The 25,338-nt window shown below is 38.3% G+C and overlaps 1 protein-coding gene across 2 annotated transcripts; it reads right to left on the reverse strand.

The window, feature by feature from the left end:
• Nucleotides 1–9,955: 9,955 nt before the first annotated feature.
• PRL (prolactin) lies at nt 9,956–18,624 on the reverse strand. 2 transcript variants are annotated; one of them, XM_057699291.1, is made up of 5 exons: nt 18,544–18,624; nt 16,017–16,198; nt 14,703–14,810; nt 12,469–12,648; nt 9,956–10,301 (listed from the first exon to the last, which is right to left on the reverse strand). In XM_057699291.1, the coding sequence occupies exons 1-5, from the start codon at nt 18,569–18,571 to the stop codon at nt 10,110–10,112; spliced, it is 690 nt and encodes a 229-aa protein (XP_057555274.1). In that variant the 5' UTR covers nt 18,572–18,624; the 3' UTR covers nt 9,956–10,109. The 2 variants fall into 2 exon arrangements, with proteins under 2 accessions (XP_057555274.1, XP_057555273.1); XM_057699290.1 differs by having other exon boundaries at nt 10,110–10,301; nt 16,017–16,201; nt 18,544–18,621.
• Between the last annotated feature and the right edge of the window lie 6,714 nt (nt 18,625–25,338).

The following is a 25,338-nucleotide window of genomic DNA, read 5'->3' on the forward strand; positions in this document are numbered from 1 at the left end:
CAGCCCCTTGTGGTATTCCGAGCGCTTTGATTTAAATTATATGTAAAAGAAATTATCTTATTATGATAGTTAAACAACTGTGGTATAATTATGTGTGTGCATACACAATCCATTAGTCCAGTGGCCTTAAAAGTGAGTGTCCTCATCCCTTTGGGAAGAAAATATTAGCATTTCTATTTCTATTTATTTTTATCTCACTGTCATTTAACTTGTGTTTAGTGTGTATTTTTAAAATGTCACAATAAATTAGAATAGCAGTACATATATAATATTTTTACATTATATAATTTTGAGCACTGATATTGTGTTGCAAGATGAAAATAATTTGGAGATTAGTCCTTCAGGAAACAGAAAGTTATCAAAATTTGCTGCATAACATATTATTTAATTTGGGGGAGTTTACCCCAAATTACTTATATCTTTCAATTCAACTGAAGAGATGTGGAATGTTCAGAATATTCATGTTTGTGTGAGTTTGCATAAAGCCTCAGAGGTGGAAACATTTTTGAAGTCGTGTAGAAGAGGAAGAAATCTGACTGGACAAGGCAAAATTGGATCTGGAATGCAAGAGAGTACACTTGCATGATTTAACAGAGGAAATCAGCTGTTGCTGCTCTCAGTGCTCTAACTTGTCTTTTTAAATCTCTTCCCTTCCTTTACCTTTACTCCCTAAAACCCTTCCTCTGCTTTACTATTTCTTTGTCCGTAGTACAGTAAGTCCCCTATATACAAAAGAATTCTGTTCCAGGAACGTGTTCCTAAGTCCAACAAGGTTAGCCTAGGTACCCAACTAACACAATCGGCTGTATAGTACTGTACTGTAATAGGTTTGAAATACTTTTCACACAAATAATACCTAAGAAAACAAACAAAAATTAAAGAAAACATTTTTAATCCTGCAGTACAGTACCTTGAAAAGTACAGTTTTACAGTACGACAGGTGGCATACTGGGGCTGGCATCAAGTGAACAGGCAGGAAGAGTTACTGACTCAAGGAGGGAGAGGAGGTGGGAGATGGTAGAGCTGAAAGATCATCAGCAATAGGAGATGGAGGTCAAGCTGCAATTTCAGTCACACCTGACACTGATGGCACAGGTTCTGGTTCCTTGCTAGATTCAGTTCTATCTTGAAAAAATGATCCAGAGATGTCTGGATAGTAGCTCTTTTTTTTTTTCTCATCATAGATGACATGGTAGCACTGGATTACATTCTGAATGGCTGCTACAACCTTTGTGTACCATTCTACATTCAGGTCCTGTGCCTCGAAAACTAACAGTGCCTCCTCAAATAAAGAAAATCCCCTTGCCATTTCCTGCATTGTGAATCTCTTTGGTTCTTGAGTTACTTCTTCCCCTTGTCTCTCTTCTTCCTTTCTCTGGGCCTCCAATTCCCTCAGGTCTTCATTGGTAAGCGCCTCGTGTTTAGTAAGCTCCTCATATTGCACAGCAAGGAGTTCATTGAAATTGTGCTGTTGCAGATCTAGCTTGAAATATACTGTATTATTAATCTTTGCTATTGTTTTTTTCATTTCTACTTCATTTATTTCTGCTCTGATCTTTATAACTTCTTTCCTTCTACTAATTTTGGGTTTTGTTTGTTTTTCTTTCTTTAGTTGCTTTAGGTGCAAGGTTAGATTGTTTATTTGAGATTTTTCTTGTTTCTTGAGGTAAGATTGTATTGCTGTAAACTTCCCTCTGAGAACTGCTTTTGCTGCATCCTGTAGGTTTTGGGTCATCGTGTTTTCATTGTCATTTGTTTCCAGGTATTTCTTGATTTCCTCTTTGATTTCTTCAGTAATCCCTTGGTTATTTAGTAGCATATTGTTTAGCCTCCATGTGTTTGTGCTTTTTACAGTTTTTTTTTCCTGTAATTGATTTCTAATCTCATAGTGTTGTGGTCAGAGAATATGCTTGATATGATTTCAACTTTCTTAAATATACTGAGGCTTGATTTATGACCCAAGATGTAACCTATCCTGGAGACTGTTCTGTAAGCACTTGAGAAGAAAGTGTATTCTGCTGCTTTCGGATGGAATGTCCTGTAACTATCAATTAAGTCTATTTTGTCCAATGTGTCATGTAAGGCTTGTGTTTCCTTATTAAATTTCTGTCTGGATGATCTATCCATTGGTGTAAGTGGAGTGTTAAAGTCCCCCACTATTACTGTGTTACTGTCTTTCTTCTCTTTTATGGGTGTTAGCATCTGCCTTGTGTATTGAGGTACTCCTATGTTGAGTCCATAAATATTTAGAATTTTTGGACTTCCCTGGTGGCACAGTGGTTAAGAATCCGCCTGTCAATGCAGGGGACATTGGGTTTGAGCCCTGGTCTGAGAAGATCCACATGCTGCAGAGCAACTAAGCCCATGTGCCACAACTACTGAGCCTGTGCATTAGAACCCATGAGCCACAACTACTGAGCCCACATGCCACAACTCTTGAAGCCCATGTACTCTAGGGCCCATGCTTCACAACAAGAGAAGCCACCGCAATGAGCAGCCCACACACCACAACGAAGAATAGCCCCTACTTGTTACAGCTAGAGAAAGCCTGTGCCCGGCAATGAAGACCCAATGCTGCCAAAAAAAATAATAAATAAATAAATAAAATTAAAAAAAATAAAATTGTTATATCTTCTTCTTGGATTGATTCCTTGATCATTATGTAGTGTACTTCCTTGTCTCTTTTGACCATCTTTATTTTTAAAGGAACAGGTTAGAAAGCCCAGAGAGAAACCCACACACCTATGGTCACCTAATCTATAACAAAGGAGGCCAGAATATACAATGGAGCAAAAACAGACTCTTCAGTAAGTGGTACTGGGAAAACTGGACAGCTATATGTAAAAGAATGAAATAAGAACACTCCCTAACACCATATAAAAAAATAAACTAAAAATGGACTAAAGACCTAAATGTAAGGCCAGACACTATAAAACTCTTAGAGGAAAACATAGGCATAACACTGTTTGACATAAATTGCAGCAAGATCTTTTTTGACCCACCTCCTAGAGTCGTGAGAAGAAAAACAAAAATAAACAAATGGGACCTAATTAAACTTAAAAGCTTTTGCACAGCAAAGGAAACCATAAACAAGATGAGAAGACAACCCTCAGAATGGGAGAAAATATTTGCAAACGAAGCAACAGACAAAGGATTTAACCTCCAAAATATACAAACAGATCATGCAGCTCAATAGCAAAAAAAAAACAAACAACCCAATCAAAAAATGGGCGGAAGTCCTAAATAGACATTTCTCCAAAGAAGACATACAGATGGCCAACAAACACAAGAAAAAATGCTCAACATCACTAATTATTAGAGATGCAAATCAAAACTGCAATGAGATATCACCTCACTGCTGTCAGAATGGCCATTATCACAAAATCTACAAATGTTAAATGCTGGGAGGGGAGGTGTGAAGAAAAGGGAACCCTCTTGTTTTGTTGGTGGGAATGTAAATTGATACAGCCACTATGGAGAACAGTATGGAGATTCCTTAAAAAACTAAAAATAGGACTACCTTGTGACCCAGAAATTCAGCTACTGGACATATACCTGGAGAAAACCATAATTCAAAAAGATGCATGCACCCCAGTGTTCATTGCAGCACTATTTACAGTAGTCAGGACATGGAAACGACCTAAATGTCCATTAACAGAGGAATGGGTAAAGAAGATATGGTACGTGTATACAATGGAATATTAGCCATAAAAAGGAATGAAATTGGTCATTTGTAGAGATGTGGATGGACCTAGAGACTATCGTACAGAGTGAAAAAAGTCAAAAAGAGGAAAACAGATATCATATATTAATGCATATATGTGGAATCTGAAAAAATTGGTATAGGTGATCTTATTTACAAAACAGAAATAGAGACACAGAGGTAGAGAACAAACTTATGGATACCAAGAGGGAAAGGAGAGGGTGGGATGAATTGGGAGATTGGTATTAACTTATATTCACTATTGATACTGTGTGTAAAATAGATAACTAGTGAGAACCTACTGTATAGCACAGGGAATTCTACTCAATGCTCTGTGATGACCTAAATGGGAAAGAAATCCATAAAAGAGGGAATATATGTGTATGTATAGCTGATTCACTTTGCTGTTCAGTATAAACACAACATTGTAAAGCAACTATACTCCAATAAAAAAAATACTGTACTACTGTACTCTATACAGTACTATACAGTAAAGTAAAAAAAAGCACAACCACTTGTAAATGATGCATGCACGAGACAATGTACACCAGACACGTGAATTAACTTACATGATTGGACATGCGAACACACATCCCCATCTTTGAAAGTTCACAACTTGAAGGTTCATGTGTAGGGGACTTACTGTACAAATCACCTGTTAACATACTATATAATGTACTTTTATTCACGTTTATTGTGTGTTGTCTGTCTTCCCCCAGGTAGAATATAAGTTCCATGAGAACAAATTTATTGATGTGAACCAAACACCTATAGCAGTGCCTAAGTCAAGTAGGAATTAAGTAAATATTTGTTAAATGACCAATAGCAGAGTACTGGGCTGGCCTGTAGGTTTTAGGATTTAGTGTTTTTTATTGACTATTGTAACGAAACTGTTCTGCAGTTAATGTTATAAGATTAGGACACTTTTCTGTTTTCATCAGCATAAACATAAACAACATTTGGAATTAAGGTTTTAGACTCAATATGCTAGCTAAAACGTACCTTTGGAAAACACCCAAACAATATTAGTTGATTTGCTTTCTTTGTCCAAAATATAAATATATTCCTTCAAAAAGCTTTACATGTATATATTGGTCGTGTGTATACACACACACACACGTAAGTTTTATGATTGTACAGTATAATGAATGTATAATCATTATACATATGTAACATTGACATTATTAGTTTTAGGTGTACAATGTAATTATTGGATATATGGATATATCGCAAAATGATCACCACAGTACGTCTGGTTAACATCCGTCTGTGTATATAGTTACAGTTTTTTTTTCTTGCCATGAGAACTTCTGAGATCTCTTAGCAGCTTTCAAATATGTAATGAGCATATTCCTTTTTTTTGACTTAGTGCAGCTAAGTCGGAGGAGTGGCTCTGAGTCTTAGAATCAAAGAATCATGTTTAAACAGTTGAATAAGATTTCTCCGTGCCAATTCATGTAGAACTTGAAAAATCCCCCCCTGATTAGGCCCACCTGGCTCCCATCACACTGGTATGGTGTGCAAGCATAGGTCTGTGTTTACAACATATGTTATCTCTTCCACTTGTCCACGCATTTCTTTCTAAATGTCTTTCATTGCCTCATTTGTCTTTCCTGTCTTTACTATCCAGATAGGTTATAATTACAGCAGAAAATTTCTAAGTAGCTAGAGTTGCATCTGGCAGCCTACTTGGCATTTTGGAAGGAGGCTGGGGGAGGAGTCATTCCAATGTTAGAGTTTTATTTTCAGGGGATTAGAAAACTTTTCAGTTTCAAGAGTCCTTTGAAATGAATATTATCTTAGCAGTGAACACTTTTTAATTACTTATTTGATTAATGGTTAGCTGAGCATCTGCTGAGAGTAAGACAATGAAGGGACAGTAAATAAGGGTGGATTCAGGCGAAAGTAACAAGAAAGTCTTGGAGAAAGTGGACACGTGTTGAGAGAGAACATTACTTATGTTTTGTTTAGGTTTGGGGTCAGGCTGGCTCTGTAAAGGAATGGCTTGTTTTCATTTTATTTCCATTCATCCCCTATGCTTTACGATGTATATCTTATTTAAGTATTGAAAGTGACTAGTGACTTACTGCTTGTTATCACTGGGCAGTGATGCTTTGGTTACGGTATTTGATAGAGTCTAGCAGGGGCTCTTGAGTGTACTTATTTCTGTGATTTGCTACAGTAACTTCACATTTTTGATGATTTCTGGTACAAAGTTGATGAAATACAGGAAAATAAAGTTTGGATGCTTTTGGACAAAACCTTAATTTATCTCCTGTCTTCTCTCTGACGTTCCCATCATTTATTAACTCATCTGGTCCCATGTTCTGGGATGCCATTTTGACTCTTAGGTCTGCCTCCTTCCCTCTGTGTAGTCAAGGCCTATTTCTTTTCCTGTATCTCTCACATCCTTTGCTTCTTTTCTCTTGGCAGAGCCCTCTTTGATTTTACTTTGATATCATAATATTCCAAGCTCTTTTTGGGCTGTTGCTTTTTCTCCACCAGCCCCACACTCCCACTACCCCTCAAACCAGGTTATTGTTTCTATTTTCCAATTCTGGACATCCTTGTCTCTTGCACTAAAATTTCCTGGTTTCCTGTTGCCTTGTTGAATAAATACAATCTCTCTAAATTGGCATAAATGATCTTCCACAATGCATAAACAATCCTTACAAGATTTTCCCCATTATAGTAATATATATAACATACAGTAATGTATATAGCATACAGTAATGTATATAGCATACAGTGGGAGCATAATAATGAGAGCTATTACATGTCTGTTAAAAAAATGAACATTTCTTGTGTTTTGGTCAAACTTGGTTATTCACTGTACTTTAGAATGCTATATGTATTAATATCTCTGTTCTTTTTGCCAAGGATATAGGAGATACTTATGATTCGCAATGAGTTGACAGACATGCTCTCTTCCTATTTTTGCATATCAGCATCCCATCAGCCTTTTGAAACTCCATCCTAAAGCCGTCACAACTGTGTCACTCCAAAAAGCTTCCTCTTTCTCACAGCCAGCTGTCTCCTGTCTGTACTTCAATTCACTGTAGCACTTTGTTTGGTGTCACCTCTTAGACTTACTTTTCTCTACCATATAATACAGTAGTTTGCATGTTTATGTCACCCTCTCTTTCTCCACAGCTTGAGAGCCAACTTCTGGAAAATAGAGATTTTTTTTTTAGACCTCAGTTTAAGTCCTTGTTGTGTCCATGACACGTGATTTACTAATCTATGAGGTCAGTGAACCTGAAGGGTTTTTCATTTGTCTGTTTCCATTCGGTAACCACTGCTACTATTCTTGCTATAGCAGGGCTCTTTCTTCAAGTGTAATATTACATGGACATCTGTAAAAGAGGAAGAAAATAGACTCACTCTGGTTGGCAGGGGAGTGATTGTTATGTTCTTCCCAAATGTCCTCTTTTCAGCTACCCCTTGCTGACTCTACAGAGCACCTAGGGCTCTGCTCAATACTGTCTGAACTCTACAGTATTCAATTTATATGTCACGGTCAAGCAGGGAGAGGCCTTTCAATATCACCACCTGCATTGTTTATCTACAGTCTTGAATTTGTGCTTGGAATAAACTTTATAAGAGAGGAATTCCTGAAGATGTGTGTGGGTTAGTGGTGAATGTATGTTTCATACCATTGCATTGTCCCCCGTATTGCCTCATTTCCCCTCTGATAAATACCATCCTCTCTGTTGGAAACATCTAGACACTGAAGAAAAGAAAGTTAAGTGGATAACACAATAGAATTAGACGTTTTCAGCAATAGATGACTTAGAAAGAAAGTGCACACGGGTTTTTCCCATAGGCTTCTGCCTTTTAAAAGAAGAAAGCAGAAATACGAGAAAGCTGACATTTTGCATGCATGCAGGGGCAAAGGGAGAGATTGATAGATTGGTTTGGGGCAGAATATTCTGTTGTGTTCTGAAAGGCTTGGGTCATCACAGTTAGAGGCAGAAGCAGGATGCAGACAAAAATAACCCTGGTTAGGAGGGAAGAGGTTGGTTTTGCTGGACAGCGTTCCCATACATGTGTGAAAAATTTCTTTGCATGACAGAGGAAACTTGCCTTGAATTCTGAGCTGGAGAGGTGCCAAGTTTTGTTCATCTCTAGAACTATGGCAACTCAGTAACAACAAAAGAGTACTCTTAATACAAAGGACAATTTCAGAAAAAGAAGGGAGAAGAGGAAATGGAAGCAAAAGGAGAGTATGAGATGATATTTGCTCTTAGGGCATAACAATTAAAGCATTTATATTTGGGGTTCACCAGATACAGTATTCTAACAGCATCTCATCCTTCACAACCCAAGTCTTTTACTCCATTTCTCTCTTCTGTTTTTCCTTCCTTCCATCTTCCTCTTCTTTCCTTCCTCTTCATCTTCCTTCCCTTCTACCTTTTTATTTCATCTCTATCAGGTTGTTGGATGGAATATTTCCCATTGTGTGTTGTCTAGGAATTCCTGCTAAAGCCCTAAAGATGCTGCACAACCAGCCTGGAAACACCACCACCTTCTCAGGAGAGCAAGCAAAGAGATTGGCCCTCATCCCAGGTTGTTTGGAGGCAGTTGAACAAGCTGAGCTACCCTAATCCAGTCACGTCTCTCCAGACGCAATAGAGACTAAGTCTGTGAGGGAGGTTTTGTAATTCAAGGACCTAGTAGGGAATGTTTGTAAAACCAACTATCTCTAATTATTGACAAAGATAGTTACTCACAGTTCTTAAAGGAGGGAAGAAAGATATCTCACTCCTCAGATTAATGTCTGTTTATGGATCCAACTTTCTAATCTACTCTATGTCTACTACGTGACCAGGCAGAGAATTGTCCAGAGACCCTAGGATGGGGTCAGACGCACACCAGTACTATTGGCATTCAATTGTTTGGAGTGCTTATGATGCATGGGTTTCCTGTGGTCAGCTAGCAGGCAGCTGACCTTAAGCCAATTAATTTTCTCCAGGAGGATGCTTGCAGAGCGAGGGAAACAGCCGAGAGGCTGTGGAGAATACTGCAGGTGGCCGAGCTGTGGGGGGCAAGAACATTTCCCCCGGTTAAAACAAAACAAAACAAAACTGGGCAGTAGGGTATCTGCAACTTGTGAATGTCCTGGAAAATCACAAGGGAGCCCCATGAGAGAGACATTTGTCCCTTGGGAGGGGGGCATTCCAGATCAGTCCCTCTTGGCCATGGAAAGGGCTACAATAGCACCACATAAGTCAGTGATGTCAGACCTTTTCCATTTCGTCATCCTCTACCCCCTTTCAACATGGTCAGAGGACTGAAGATCCAGAGAGGCAGGGAGAAGAAACCTTGAAGAAATGGGCATATCTGCTTTCCCTGGTAGGTCCCCTTGGCCTCCATAGGGGAAAGGGAAACATTAATTAGGCTGAATATGAGAGGGAGTTGAAACCTGACCGAACTGGACTTGTTAAACCCAGTGTGCCTGGAAGACGTGGAATGTGTGCAAGATGATGCCAAGGAGATGGGGATGCAGGTGAGCATGGCTGAAGACAGCTGCTGGAGGAGGACGAAGCCAGTTCATGTTTGTATCTGCTGTGGTCTCAACCTTGGTGTCCCCCAGAAAGTTCGTATGTTGAAATCCTAACACCCGAAGGTGATGGTGTTCGTAGCTGGGGACTTTGGGAGGTGATTAAGTTATAATGATGGAGACTCATGAATGAGATGAGTGCTTTTATATATAGCAGACTCACAGAGCTCCCAGCTCCTTCCCCCACGTGAGGTTACAGTGAGAAGTGTGCCATTGGAAGACGGCCCCATCTGACCATGCTGTGGAAATCAATTTCTATTGTTTACAAGTCTGTGATATTTTGTCATAGCAACGCAGAAGGACTAAGACAGTATCCTAACAATTTTTAGACAGTTCGGTAAACCTCACGCTATTTGGGTACGTTGCAGTTTCATACCACTTATGTTGTCTGTTGTAACGCTGTGAAAGTTGGCTGACAGTACATGACTGGCTTTCCTAAAGAATCCTGAGAACTCAGTCTTCTTAGTAGCATGACCAGCATGATTAATAATTACCTAATTCTTGGATTCTAATAACTTGACCCAGAATAATTTGCTGTGATTCTAAAGTAAGCTGTTAATGGCCTTCTTTGTAATGCCAGCTTCTGCTGTTTGTGACAAATTTTAATAGGAACTTGTCTCAATGGTAGGGATGGATGTTCTTTTGATTTTCTGTTAAATCAAGATAAGAAACTTTGACAAATTGCCTTCTTAGATTTTGACATCTCTACAGAGTCTGTTTTTATTTTTGAAGATGAGACCCATTAAACCCAAGCGTGCATTAAAAAGCTAAAAAACTGAAAGAAGCCTACTGTGGGATGGACTGTTAAGAACAATCTCAGAAATGGACAGAATGGATGTGGGCTTAGCAGTTGCTGTCATAGACGATTCTGCACTTCAGGAGCTTGAGATAACTGTCGATCTTATGTGAATCCCTGCGTAGGCAGTGGAGCAGGTTATAAAAAGCAAAAAGGCGCGTGTCTTCATCGGCCATTTGCAGGGATGGAAGTCCTGACCACACAGAGTAGACCTCGTTCTCCTTGACTCCAGGGTGAACCTAATAACCCAAAGATATGACTTATTATGAGTTTTATTAGTATTTGCTTATCTTTGTTCCTTCTAGTTATCAAACTAAGGTTTGGGGAAGACACATGAATATAAAACTCTTTAGACATGGATTTTGAAATCCGGCATATCAGAAATCTATTAGTAATCTAAAAACTAGAAGCAGAACTCAAGTATAAGTTTTCTTACACGTATGGGATCACGGATGAAGGATGTTTGTTCAGGAGTAAAAAGGTGGAGAAACAAAGTTGCTCTTTGAATATAGATGTGAATGTGATCAAGGGACACAGTTGTGTCACCTGAACTATTTCATGTCCTGAATCTGTTTTCTGATGTGTACCTGTTACTTTATTTCTTCTGACAGGTCACCATCATTATGTTTATCTTTTCCCTGCTTTGAACTGATTCTGTTCTCCATAGAGCATGTGTATTAAAGACCTTAGGAATGATGAGGATTGTGCTAGATGGTTTAAGGGCAGATAATCTAGTGATGACTGTGACTGAGAAGATCTACTGAAATAGTCAGGAGGCTTTCACATTCTACCCAGGACAGATAACCCCCTGATTTCTATGAGGAATATCTGACTTTCTCTTGATTTCTCTGGGGTAGGAGGTAATGGGTACCTATAAAAAGGGGGATGCTGGCAGCAAGCCCTCAGTGGTGAGGGGTGGGTGATAGGGTGGGGGGCATGACTGTGATAACAAAAAGACACAGCAGCTGAGCATCGTGCATCTTCATTCTTGATTACCCTCTATGTGCTGGGAATCCCTGGAGAACCAAGAGACCAAGTAACCAGCTTGGCAACTAGGGATGTCAGCTGATTGGGAGAGCTTCTAGGTACAAATGTGGGATAACTGTAGACCCTGATTTGCTAAACTAACTTTTTCCTGCAGAGTAAGACTATTAAGTAAGACTATTAAACCTGGGATTCCTTATTGGAATTTAGAAGTGTATGCATGTTGCCTTACTTTATATTTTTTATTTTTGGTTCTTGAGCCCTAAGACAAAATTTATTGTGCAAAGGGCAATGATATGAATGAGATAAAAAAAATAAGTGGTTAAAAAGAACAAAATGAAGTATTATAGAACAAATTAGTGACCTCAGAAAATAGGCCCACAGGAATGAAGAAAATAACCTGAAAATCTAGGTGTCTATTTCGTATGTCCCAGGGTTAAAATATGCTTTGTATTTGTGTAGGATATATTCTTCTCCCCAGAAAATGACAAAAATGTCAAAGGATTAACATGTACTTTGTACACAGTAAGAGGGATATAAAATAGCTCCTATTACTTTGCCTATAATCATATATTTTTCTTTAGATGATCCATTATTTCTGAGAACTTCGGGAAGCTGCCTAGATGTTACCTCCCTCATGGTAAAATTATCCCATTTAAATGGAGATTTATATTGCATATATTAACTCAATCTAAATATGATAAATTATTTGGGGCGATTAAATGCAATGATTTGAGTTTTAATTTTGGAGCCTCCCCCCACCCCCAAACAAAATTTAGGATGGGAAAGCCTTGTGTAAATTACAAAATAAAAAACATTCCAGAAAAGGAGCATCTCCATCTTTTGTGACCCACTGAAATCTAGTGCTTGTGGGACAGCATTCATGCGTGGCCTCATCTTTTCAGTCTCCTTCCTTCCCTGACAAATATCTCCGACAGAGCAGGGGTGGGGGTGGGGGCGGGGAGGAACACCATCTGATCTGGTTTTGACTTTCTCTTTTCTTCCTTCCCACTCTCATCCGATGGTTTGAGGAGGACAGAGAAAGAATACGAGCAGAATTTCAATAGCAGATGTCCTGGGAGACTTTGGTGAAAACATTTATCTTGCAAATTCTATTCTTTAGTTCTTTTACCCTTGAAAATATTTCAACTACCTGTGCCCAGAAACAGGCAAGCTTTTGGTAGAATTGTGTACAATGCAGGGAAGGCTGCACCTGTCAAAAATCGCAGTAGAATTCCAATTCACTTACAATAGAATCTATCACTATGAATGACTAGGTTCTTATTTATTTAGTAGCAGTCGAGAATATACACGGCTTGCATCTTATTCTTGCAAAGGAGATATTTCAGACTCATTCCTCATCACAGAGGTCACCTCTTTCATTCATGAGAAAATCGAGGAAGCCTTCAGGAGGCTGCTCACCTGGCCAACTATCTTCTCCATGCCTTCTAGAAGTCGTTTGTTCTGTTCCTCAATCTCTATAGCTCTCGAGAGGATAGCGTCTGGGGCTTCTTGCATGCCCCGCACCTCTGTGACTAGGTGATACAGTGGGTCATTCCAGGAGCGCAGCACTCCAAGGATCACGCTCAGAAGAACTTCGTGCTAAACGACCATAGGAAACGATCTCATTAAAATAAGCATCATACGGTATGTTTAGTTACATGTGATTTTTGCTCAGAGAGGCTGACCCAAACAGTTCTTTGTTATTCCTATGTGTATGCAAAATTCTTTGAAGGTGGTAAAAGTTGTAAAAGTATAAAACGCAAGCTATTCGTTTACACTTTGCTAAAATTAAAAAGTCTGGCTTATTTAAATAACGAATTCTTCTAATGAGTTCCAATTTATAACATGAAGAATTTTGATTTTCCCTCTGAAATTCTACCGTCCACTCAGTGAGTTCTTCCATATGTGAATGCTTTGCTTGTTGAGGGAGAGAAACCTAAGTCTTTTGTTGGAACTCAGTATGTACCTGCAGTACCTGACCCAGGAAAGACAGATGCCACCCGTGCCCACGTCATTTGCACCCAAAGATTCATTTGTATTAATGAGTCAGATCATTCATTAATATATTCATTTTTTGATTGGTAGTTTTGTTTTATGAGATTAGAACAAAGAGACAGTGAAGAAGACATGGCATTTGTAAACATGCTTTCCTCAATCTATCCTGACACCAGCCCCATGCTGCGATCCGAGCAGTCTATTTTGTTGACATGTGTAGGTGCAGAAAACAACACAGTGCTGTCTCTAGTAACAGCATCAGTGGGATTCACAATGGAGGGTTTTGCCCCCTAGTTTACTACCAGGATCAGGCATGAAACTCCAAGGGGCTGAGCATCTCTGATTTAAAATGTTTGCTTTCTTGATGTCCTAATCTACCAATCTACTGGTAAAGGAAATGAAGAGTAGAGAAGAATCAAATAGACATTGCAATGGAAACATGATTAGAATGTGAGAGTAAGGAGCTGTAAAGAAATAGACTGTATAGTGAGTGGCACTCACTCACTGGAGCGTTGTAGATCAGTGATTAAAAATGAGAGCTTTTGGATGAAACCCAGACTCACTGCTTCCTACCTCTGTGACGTGCAAATTCCATAACTTCTCTGAGCCCTGGTTTCCTTATCTCAGGAAGTGTAATAACAGTATCTGCCTTAATAGGATTTTTTGTGATGATTAAATACAGTAATGCACATAAAATGCTTTGTAAAAGGTATGGCAACATCGTAGCTCTCAATAAATTTTAAATTTATTTTAAAAATTCCTCCTCCTCCTTCATCTTCATCCTTCATTTTATCATCATCATTATTAATGAGCTTACTAGACTGAAAGGGTGCTGGTATCATTAACCGAGTTGTAGAGAGAGAACAGATTGTGTTTAAGCGGGGGATATATGTGAGAATATTTTAAATCTTGCGAGGACCATGGTTCGGGCAGGGAATCAGAAGGGAGAGATTATAATGATAAAAAGTTGGAGCCGGGATAAATGATTGGGGCTTGATATACAGACTTTGTTGTCATCAGAACAGAGGCAATAGTTGCAGCCATGAGAAGCAAAACATAATATTTTATAGGACCTGATTTGGGGAGAGACTTAAGATTAAGAATAAGAGGTGACAGAGGAGTCAGTGAAGATTGAAGAGTGAAGTAGGTACCAGAGAAGCAGAAGCAGAATCAGGAGAGCCTTGAAGGTCAGAAGCGGTGTCTCCAGTGGTGCAGTGGTCGTCATGGTAAATGCTGCCCAGGTAGGAGTCATTAGTAACGGGGAATACAAAAACTGGGTTTGGGTTTCTTACATACCCATGAATTTTGCACATTTTATATTTTACACATGGAAGTCCCATTCAGTTCATGCTTTCATACATATATGCATATATATTTCATAATATATGCAATCCTAGGTCTAATGCATTGGTTGAAATAATGTAGTCTGCATGGACAATTTATAGATCAGTTATTTATTTTGCTGCTATAAATCTTTAGTCAGCACCTGATTTTACTCGTACTTCATCAAGTGCATAATGTAATTTCTCTTCTATTGCTTACTATTCCTCTGCCTTTCTCTGCATGTGTGGTTGCCATTACTTCACATAATCTGCAGCCTGGTAACACCAGTGGACTATCTCAGTTGTTTAGGTGACAAACCCAGATAAAAGACTCACATGGATCTGTTGGGCTTGTTCTTTGTCTTCAGGGGTGGAGAGGGAGGAGGTGTGGCAGCTGTTGATGGCCTTGGTAATGAACCCTCTGCCCTGGGCATACCGTTTATCCTGGAAGTGACAACACAAATACAATTAGTTAGGGTTGTTTGGGCATTGCATAAGTGAACCCATTACCAGAATATTAACATATTTGATAGATGTATAATTTTTTTAATGAGAGCCACATAAAAATTGAAAGTCATTCTTTTTCCTACTTTTTCTTTCCATTATCTCTATAAAATTTTTCATCTAACTTTACTATGTCCTCCTTGATTGTCCTAAGAGAGTTAACATATGACTTTCAAGGTACCTTCATCGGAAAGAGAATAATTGTTTCCAATTCTAAACTAACTCTTTTATTATAGTTCTAAACGTATTCACTGCAAATCTTAGAACAATAATTTGTAGCATTTAAAAAACTATCATTATTTTTTTGTTTTCCTGACATGGATTCAGCTTCATTTAATGTGTTCAATCCACCCAATTCACTGCAGTGCAGTTTTCATTTACTGGGTATCTACCATGTGCTAGGTGAAGAATGCCCAGAGAGACACTCAAAGACAAAAAAATCAATATACTTCCTTGTCCTCAGCCCCACCTAAAAGTGCTGTATGTCAGGTGCTGTTATGGACTGAAGGTTTGTGTCTCCCCCAAATTCTTGTGTTGAAGCCTCTACCCTCAGTGTACTGTGTTTGGAGAAGGACCATTATGAAGGTAATTAAGGTTAAATGAGCTCATAGGGTAGAACCCTGATCCAGTAGGATTAGCATCTTTATAAGAGAGTTTTCTTGTTTTCTCTGTGTCTCTGTCTCTCACTTTCTCCCCCACCCACCATATGAGGACACATGGAGAAGCCAAGCTGGGAAGAGAGAGCCCCTACCAGAACCTGACCATGCTGGCACCCTGATCTGGGACTTCCAGCCCCCAGACCTGTGAGGAAATAAATTTCTGTAGCTTAATCCACCTAGTCTATGGTATTCTGTTACGGCAGTCCAAGCTGACTACTATAGGTGCTTTAAAATTTATTTTGGAAATTTAAAAAATAAAATGAATTAAAGGAAATTGAAAAAGGTTATTACGCTCTTTAAGAATCTTTGAAATTTCACAAAACTGACCCTTTCTCCTACATCTTATGACATCTTATGAGCTGATGCCTTCTTTGACCTAGAAGGTGTAGCATTTGAAGTTTGGCTAACGCAGCTTTCTTGTTTCAAGTGTGGTTTAACCCAGTCACTTAGGTTCTCTCTGGAAAAAAGCAAGAAATGTAGTACTTACAAATTCGTTGAACATTTCCGAGGAGAGGTTATGGATGTAGTGGGACAGGATGACTGCGCGGTCAAACAGGTCTCGAAGGGACACCTGGCAGTTGACAGCCCCACTGGGACAGATGGGCAGGGAGGCCACGCTGTTGCACAAGAGCAGATTTGACACCAGCAGCAGCAGGAGCAGGAGTGACCCTGCTTAAATAAAAACAGGAGCCACTCTGAGATGATCTATTCAACTGAGGTTATCAAAAGCCATCCTGTCGAGGGAAGCCTTATCTCTCCCCATTGCCCTCTGCATGATTTGGTACTGTAATAGCTGGGGTGGGGAAGAATCAACACCTTCCACTGTGTAAATTTAGATGTATAATTATATTTGCACAGATATGTAGTTTGAGAAGTAGGTTACTCCCTGCATTTTTGTATTGCTCCCAGAAGTGCTTCTGTGCTTTACAAACATTTGGAGCTTAAATTAATTCTGAGCCAGAGTGTTTAGGTCATTCTCTTAAGATAGTTTAATGTCTTGGGACTTTCTGCAGATTCTCAGCAGCCAGGCTCTCTAGGAGTTTGTAATTTTTTAACTCTATGTTGACGAATACTTGCATTTTAGACACTGAAATGGCAAGAATAGCACAGTTGATCTTTCTGGTTTACCATCGTGCCTGATAAGAATAAACACGTGACTGACTGATTGCTAATATTGAGTACAAAGAGAATTCTAAGATAAAAAGGATGCTGTAGCCTGGATCTGCTAACTCACCTTAACAACCCCTATGCATTTCCTAGATACTTTGCCAAAAGCTTTAAAAAATTTTTTAAATTTGTTTCACAATAACCCTGTGAGATAGTCTTGACATTCATTATCTTCAAATTTTGTTAATGAAGCAAGAAAGCTTAGAGAGGGTAAGTGATTTCTCCCCAAGTCCCATTATGAGCAGATGGAGGCGGCTGGGCGCCAATACTGTCATCTTTTCACTTCCTCATGTCACGTCACACATGCGTGTGGGCTCTCGGTCTGTGTGTGTGCAGCAGGGATCACATTGGTAGCTGTGATGACTCAGTGCGAACAGAGGTCATTGCCATTACTGGTAGAGAAAAATACTTTGTCTTTGATTACATGACAATAGTGAACCTAGAAAGTTGATTTTATCCACTTGTTGTGCTCTATCTATAAAACACTCACTTTTAAAACTTTGACAATTATCAGAGATGATTTAGTTACCAATTTACTACTATCTCAGCAGATGGACAGATGTGAACCACTAACATATCAATAATTTACACTTCCAAAAGGAAAGAAACAATATATTAAAATCACTTTTAACTTCAAGCTACTCCAAAAGGATATAAAGAATATAAAATATAAAAATGTGTTTATCAGAAAACTGATTTCCTATGGAACCCTCAGTAAATGTAATTGGAAGTGTCCAAGATAAAACTAGGCAAGTGCTAAAGATTTATGGTGAAAAAATACCTAACCCCAAATACCTGAAAATATCTAAAAGAATATTTAATATAGAATGTAGCTAAACAACCTTTTAGATGCAAAATAAAAAATATTAATGCTGTGAGATGATTCATGTAACAGACTTTTAATTTTTCAAAAACATGTTTCCAGGGAGTTTATTTTAGGTACATTATAGTCATGTAACATAGCTGATTAGATGTTTTATCTACAAGTATAAATAAAAAGTGCTTTGCATATAGAGAAATTGAAATAGTATTGGTTCTAGGAAATTCATAACTGCATAGATATTCTTTAACTCTGACTACATTTATCTGAACCCTTATCCTGTGAAGGATTTTCACAGTCTAAGATGAGATAAAAGAGATAAATGTTCTTGTTTCATAAAATAAATTTTGCTACTAATTTCTTTTTCTTGCTGTTTCATTTTCTTCCAAATGTCAACCAAGAAAGTAAAGGCGGTTAGTTACTACTAGCCTGTTTTTTTTTTTTTTTCTTTTAAAATATCATTTGGCTTAAACCCAGTTGACAAAGTATTATAGGAGACAACTCTGCTATCATTGTCTATATTATGGCTTCAGAGTTAAAAGTTTCATCAGGCTGACTCATGTTGGCCAAACCACATAAGAGGCCTGGGAACTAGAAAATGTTAGTTTCTACCTTCTGGAGTTGTGATGAATTGGATTCAGAGATATTTTTGGTCTTATTCCAGTCTAGGGTTTCTCAACTTTGGCCTGGTTGACATTTGGAGCTGGGTAATTCCTTGTTCTGGGGGCTGTCCTGTGTATTGTAGTATGTTTAGCAACATCTCTGACCTCTACCCACTAGATACCGGGCAGAGACAATTCAAATTAAGACAACCAAAAACACCTCCAGACAGTAACAAAATGTCCCCCATTTGAGAACCACTGTCCTAGTGTTGTGCCCTTATACACTTGATTTCTAGAGCAGTGATTAGATAGCTCTTCTAAACTGTAATCCTGAAACCTCTGGCTAAGAGAATATTAGCTACAATTTCAAATTAATACCCCCACAGGAGTGTCAATAAGCTAACTCCGAGAGCTGCTGCACGTACCTTTCTGTGACGAGCCTTTCTTGTCCATGGTGATGATTTCGAGAAACACACTTCACCAGAGAAGATCTGGTAGTCCTACAGTCTTTCCCAGTTATTGGCTTTATAAGCCTTTGACATCTTCATGAATATATTTAATCAGGCATTCCCTTCCCTTTTGCCAGTCATCTATTTCCGTCATTGAGATTACCCCCATAATTTCAAACATCAAATGGTATTCTATTTCTTATTCATATTCAGGAAGACATACGGGCCAGAAATGAACATCTAGGAAGGATTTTGATTAATTAGACCAAAAGGAAATGAGAGAGATAATGAAGGTGAGATGTGGAGACTAGTTTGGGTTAGAGGACCTGTAAAATTATAGCAGTCATTTACTTTAACATTTACCTTTATTTCTCTGCTGTTTCTTGAATATAGCATTATCTTTCATGTATTAACAAAGGGTGTTTTTTTTTTTCATTCAAAATTGCTGGGTGAAGTCAAGATTTCAAAACTTACATACTAAATACCAAGAAATATAGAATAAGGATGAGTAAGTAAGATTTTCAGTTCCTGTTATACTCAATACATTTCCCTCATTTTTTTCTTGATTTTTACACATTCTCTTTTGTCCTTTTTAAAATGACATATATCTGTGGTAAAATGTACATTTTCATTTATCTCTTTTGATTTTAATGTGTATGTGAATTTATATTTTCACCCCCAGTTTACAGATTGAAAAACAAAGGATTGGAGAGATTAAATGTCAAGGGTATAGATGAAGTAATTAGTAAAGTTAGATGCTGAAAGGACTATCGTTTTAAGAGGAATCAGGAGGGATGTGAAGGGTGCTGGAAAATGAATCCTTTAACAAACATTGCCCCCTCTTCTAAGATGAATGAAAATTTCACCCCTGACCTTAGGGAGTTTATTCTGGGGAAGTGACACAGTGGTTTTCAAGGGCAAACACACACGCACACAGGCATGCACACACACACACACACACCCTGGTATATAATGCAGTAAAACAAAGTTCTAGGCAGTCCTGTCCAATTTCTTCAAAGATAGGGATGGACAAACTGTTGTAAACTTATGATGGCTTCATTTTTCTGACCTCGAGCTACTCTAAAGCCAAGGTGACAATAATTCATCTTTCATAGCCTCAAAAGTTCCACTTGTCTTTTAGAGATTTCCTGAATGAAATGATTGTGATGAATATGAACTAAGTTGTTGACGACTCTCTAATTTTTAAGTCCATGCATCTAAAGCAGCCTGTGACCTTTAATTTCAATTTTACCATATGTCTCTCATAGTAAATTGACAGGTGAGGTAATTAAAAAAAAATAATGTCTTTCTATGGCATTCACTTTTTCTGTACTTGCTCCTGTCGTATTTATGCTTGAGCAATTACCTAACTAAATGCTCTTGTGGAGACTTAGAAATCCCAACAAAGACTAACGTCACTTAAAAACTATCTTCCTAATTGCCTTTGCTTAGGCAATACTAGATTTTGAATCACATGAATCAAGTATGATGATATATAGGCTCTATCAACCTAAAGCTGGGCCAGGATTCCATACACTCATACTAGGTATCCATTTTTTCCTCCTGGAAGTGAAAGTCTGAATTGTTAAGAGAGCAGTGCCATGTGGTAGAGAAATTAATGCTGCTCTACCTTTCCCTCCTCTCCTGGAAATGTAAGAGTAGGAAAATCTGCCATCAGAACTGACAACTTAATCTTAAAATTTAAAGGTCTTACAACTTTTGTAGATAGCCGGGAAAAAAGTAATCTAAGAAAACCTGAGTTGTGTTTATTCAGTGGAGGCCAATTGATTTATTTGACTCCAAAGAAGTATGTGTTTCTCCATAAAATTTCTTGTGTGCTTTCTTGCTGCTTCACAGCCCCGTGTTTCCTGCTAAAGGGATGTTGCAATATCTAAATAATGCAAAAGGCATATTTTATGTAAAAAGTCATAGTGGTCTTATCTTTCTTTCCCATATGTGTCACCCCCTCTCCACCTTAATTTTTATATGTGCACTTCTGCAAATCTTTCTCTTTATCAAAACCTGCCCTTAATTTAGAGCAATCAAGAAGTTCACTAAGAATGGACTTGTCTGTTTCTATTTACAAAAATTCATTCTTGTCATTTTTGGTCTGAGGGTTTAGGATTAAACCCGATAATTGATTTCTGTCAAGTAGCTGAATAAAGGCTCAAATGCGATTAAACACTCCATGATATTTTTAGTACCTGAAACTAATAAACAATTTTTCCATCCTTTCTAAATGACTCTAATTTTTGATCCTAAGTAGCATCAGGTTAGATTTCATTCCTAATTAGAAGTGGAGCTTGTATGTTCTTTATATTTTCTTTTGTTTATCTATTTTTAAGTTTGGAATAAGAGCGTGTATGTTCTTTATATTTTCTTTTGTTCATCTATTTTTAAGTTTGGAATAATATTATTATTTTTTTCTTCTCTCCTTACTGATGCAAAAATATTTTAAATGCTTCACATAACTGGAAAGGTATCTATTGCAGGCTATAGTAGGGCATATTAAAGAGCAAAAGAAATTAAGAGGTTTAAAAATCATCAGAATAAATGCATTGCAGGATTTTCAATTTACATTAGTAATGAATTGCCTTATTATTATTTTTTGATTGACATATAGTTGACTTACAAAAGTATATTAGTTTCAGGTGTACAACATAATGATTCAATATTTTTTAAGTTATGCACATACAATGTTATTATAGTATTATTGGCTATATTCCCTGTGCTGTACATTACATCCCTGTGACTTTTATTTATTGTATAACTGAAATAAATAATATTCGGAGTTTGTACCTCCGAATCCCCTTCACCTGTTTTGCTCATGCCCCCACCCCCTCCCCTCTGGCAACCTCTAGTTTGTTCTCTGTATCTGTGAGTCTGTTTCTGTTTTGCTGTATTTGTTTTGTATGTTTTCACTTATGTGTGGAGTGGTGGTCTTTAATAAAGTGAAATTTGCAAATGACTAAAGGCATAGTGTTTATGGATTTAAAAATTCCAAAACTAGGATTAAAAGATCAGATGTGTTGTTTTTGATATAAAATATCAGAAAATGTAAAGGGTACATTGGAGAAAAGAGGGATCACAATGGGGCTTTCTTGAATTGCACTGATTTCAGGATAAACAGAAGTAATGATTTGATTACATCCTACTATTTACATTAACTTCATTTGTATTAAGACATACATTTTTCCCCCTAAGTTCCATGCTTATCTCTTGCTAGGGCTTTGCAAATCATCAACTTCCCTAAATAACTCCAGAACCCAAGTTCTTAATCTGTCAACAGTGTCTTGAGGGCATTTGCTCCCTAAATAAGAAAGCAGTAGTGGAAGCATTTGGAAATTTCCCCTGTAATTCATTTTTTTCTTATTCTTTTTTTCACTGACAGGATATTCATGTTCTCTGATTTAATTCCATGAGTTCTTTGTGTTAGTTTATTCTATGAGTATCGTATCACCTGCTTGTTTTGAACCATCTCTACCTTTGGACAGGTTTTAACGCCTGATATAAGACAATGCCAGATCCAAGGATGATGTGTCTAGAAACTTCAAAATTCTCTGAGATAACACTTTTTCAAGTAAAAGCATCAGGTATTTGGCTGTATGTTAATGTGAAGTGGGATGGATAATAACTTAGCTTGTAAAAGATTCTTCATATTTCGATATTGTGTGCACACATGTGTGTGTGCGCGTGCATGTGTGCATGCGTGTGTTCGTGCATGTGTGCGTGTGTGCGCATGTGTGTGTGTGCATGTGTATTTGTGTGTGCATGTTTGTGTGTGTGCATGTGTGTGTATGTGTGTGTTGTGTGTGCGCATGTGTGCGTGTTGGTGTATTGTGTGTATATGTGTGTATGTGGTGTGTGTGCATGTGTGTGCGCATGTGTGTGCATGTGTGTGTGCACGTGGTGTATATGTGTGTGTGGTGTGTGCATGTGTGGTGTGTGTGTGGTGTGTGTGTGCGTGGTGTGTGTGTATGTGTGTGTATGTGCATGTGTGGTGTGCATGTATGTGTGTGTAGTGTGCGTGTGCAGTGTGTGTGGTGTGTGTGTGCGTGGTGTGTGTGCGTGTATGTATATGTGTGTGTGTGTGTGGTGTGCATGTGCGTGTGGTGTGTGTGTGGTGTGTGTGGGGGTGTGTGTGTGCTTACATGTGTGTGTGGTGTGTGTGTGCGCGTGTGTGTGTTCCTTGTCTAAGGGGAAGTGGGTGTGTAGCATGCTCACTTCCAGTGAGAGAGAGAGATTGTCTAATAGGAAAGTGGACTCTGAGCCATGTCTTCTTCCAGGGATAATTTTAAGTTTTATAATTAACATGGGTACCACCAAGCAGAATAGAAAGCTATAGCAGTAGACCAGGGTCCTTGAGGCTCCCTGAACTGACAGGCATCAATTCTTTAATTGTTCCATTGCGGAGAGACAATGGGGGTCCCAGAGGAGGGGTTGAAACCTTCAAGAGGAGTCAGGATGCTTGGGAAGTCAGGGAGACAAATCTGTGCCAATCTCAAGAGAAGTGTTTTGATACTGTGCTAACTCATAGAGCCATACGTGTGTTGACATGTTATCACCCCAGACTTTCTCCACTGTTCACCTTTTTCAATATATTGAAAGAATTCAGATTGGGAAATAGGGTTGGTTCTTCACAGGAGATAATATCCTCCAGTTCCAGTCTGCACCACCATCATCCTCCAATACATTTTTCTATTAAAATTTGAGTATAGTATCTTAGCTGTGGCATGTCCATTTATCTTTTTTAAGTTTATTTATTAAATGAACCATGTCTTACTAGTGCAATATATGCTTTGATATTCAGGCATTAACTAAAGTGACGATTGTTTGCACAGCTCTTTTTTATCATTTGGGGTTGAAATATAAATAAGAATGAATTCCTTGATGGATGCTCTATTGACCAAAAGAAGTATATATGTGTGTGTGTATATGTGTATATACACACACACATATATTTATATATACACATATTTACATACCTATATAAAGTATGTCTATATACTTTATACTCTCTCCTTATCTATCTATCCATATCTATGTAAATAGATGATAGGTAGATATATACTAGTATATATATTATATATGATTTATATATGTAAATATATATATATACTTTTAAACTACAAGGGGGAAGTAAAGGTACAAGGTGATGATAAGGACACCACCACACAATCTTGACTCTCCCTAATTCTAATTAAATGAGCAACAATATAAACTTAAAAAAAAAACTAGCAAAATTATACATCTGTCAAAGGTGGAAGGAAGTATGAGCATGTTAATTTTTTCATGGTTCAGATCAGGGAATCAATAGATATAGTCAAGCTGATATATATATATTTTTTTAATAAATTTATTTATTATTTTATTGACTGTGTTGGGTCTTTTTTTGCTGTGTGCGGGCTTTCTTTTTAGTTGCGGTGAGTGGGGACTACTCTTCGTTGTGGTGCACAGGCTCCTCACTGCCGTGGCTTCTCTTGTTGTGGAGCACGGGCTCTAGGCGTGTGGGCTTCAGTAGTTGCAGCACGTTGGCTCAATAGTTGTGGCTCACAGGCTCTAAAGCACAGGCTCAATAGTTGTGGTGCATGGGCTTAGTTGCTCTGCGGCATGTGGGATCTTCTTGGAGCAGGGATCGAACCCGTGTCCCCTGCATTGGCAGGTGGATTCTCAACCACTGAGCCACCTGGGAAACCCCAAGCTGTTATTTTTAAATTAATTTTATTTATTGGCTGCGTTGGGTCTTCATTGCTGCATGTGGGCTTCCTCTAGTTGCGGTGAGCGGGGGCTACTGTTCCTTGTGGTGTGTGGGCTTCTCAGTGTGGTGGCTTCTGTTGTTGTGGAGCACAGGCTGTAGGCACATGGGATTCAGTAGTTGTGGCATGTGGGCTCAGTAGTTGTGGCTTGCGGGCTCTAGAGTGCAGGCTCAGTAGTTGTGGCAAGGGCTTAGTTGCTCCACGGCATGTGGAATCTTCCCAGACAAGGGATCAAACCCGTGTCCCCTGCATTGGCAGGTGGATTCTTAACCACTGCACCGCCAGGGAAGTCCCCCAAGCTGATTTTTTAAAAAGGAAAGATGTCAACAGATGATGCAAAATTGTCATCACAACCACTGGAAAATGGAGAACAGATTATAAACCTTTTAGCTTCTCAGAAAAAAAGGAAATGTCAAGTACACACAATGTATTTTCCATTTAACAAAAGATAGAAAACGAAGGAAACATAAGCAACAAAAAATGTAAAATTAGAGATTAGAATAGAATCAGACATGAAACACATTATGGGATAGATGTACTCATTAAGAGAAAAAAATGACTCAGTTTCTTTAAAATCGACCAATCCCAATAGATGATATTTCCAAAACAAAATGAGTAATATATCCGAAACAGTTGTTTTCAAAGGACAAGGAGTTAGGGGTTGATTTTGAACCCCCCCGCCCCCCTGGGGACATTTGCCAATGTCTGCATACATTTCTGATGTCATAACTGAAGATGGCAATGTTCCTGATCTACTGGATAGAGGCCAGATGTGTTGCTAAATACCCTATAACACACAGCAAAGCCCTCAAACCAAAATGGTATGCCATCCAAAATGTCAGTAGCTCCAATGTTGAGAAATCTAATGTTGAGATCTAAATCCACAGCAAGCAAATTATTTAAAATTGCTGGGCAGCATTCCCTGTGCTATAGAGTAGGTCCGTGTTGGTTATCTGTTTTAAATATAGCAGTGTGTACGTGTCAATCCCAAACTCCTTCTTTTATCATAGCTTTA

Source organism: Hippopotamus amphibius, chromosome 11, assembly GCF_030028045.1.
Source record: "Hippopotamus amphibius kiboko isolate mHipAmp2 chromosome 11, mHipAmp2.hap2, whole genome shotgun sequence".
Classification (NCBI taxonomy): domain Eukaryota; kingdom Metazoa; phylum Chordata; class Mammalia; order Artiodactyla; family Hippopotamidae; genus Hippopotamus; species Hippopotamus amphibius.

Coding starts and splice junctions, on each gene's coding strand:
- PRL (XM_057699290.1), bottom strand. CDS start 18,571: ATGGACAAGAAAGGCTCGTCACAGAAAG. Junction 14,811..16,016: donor CGGAAATGTTCAACGAATTT/GTAAGTACTACA, acceptor TGTCACTTCCAG/GATAAACGGTATGCCCAGGG. Junction 12,649..14,702: donor AACAAGCCCAACAGATCCAT/GTGAGTCTTTTA, acceptor ATGGTCGTTTAG/CACGAAGTTCTTCTGAGCGT.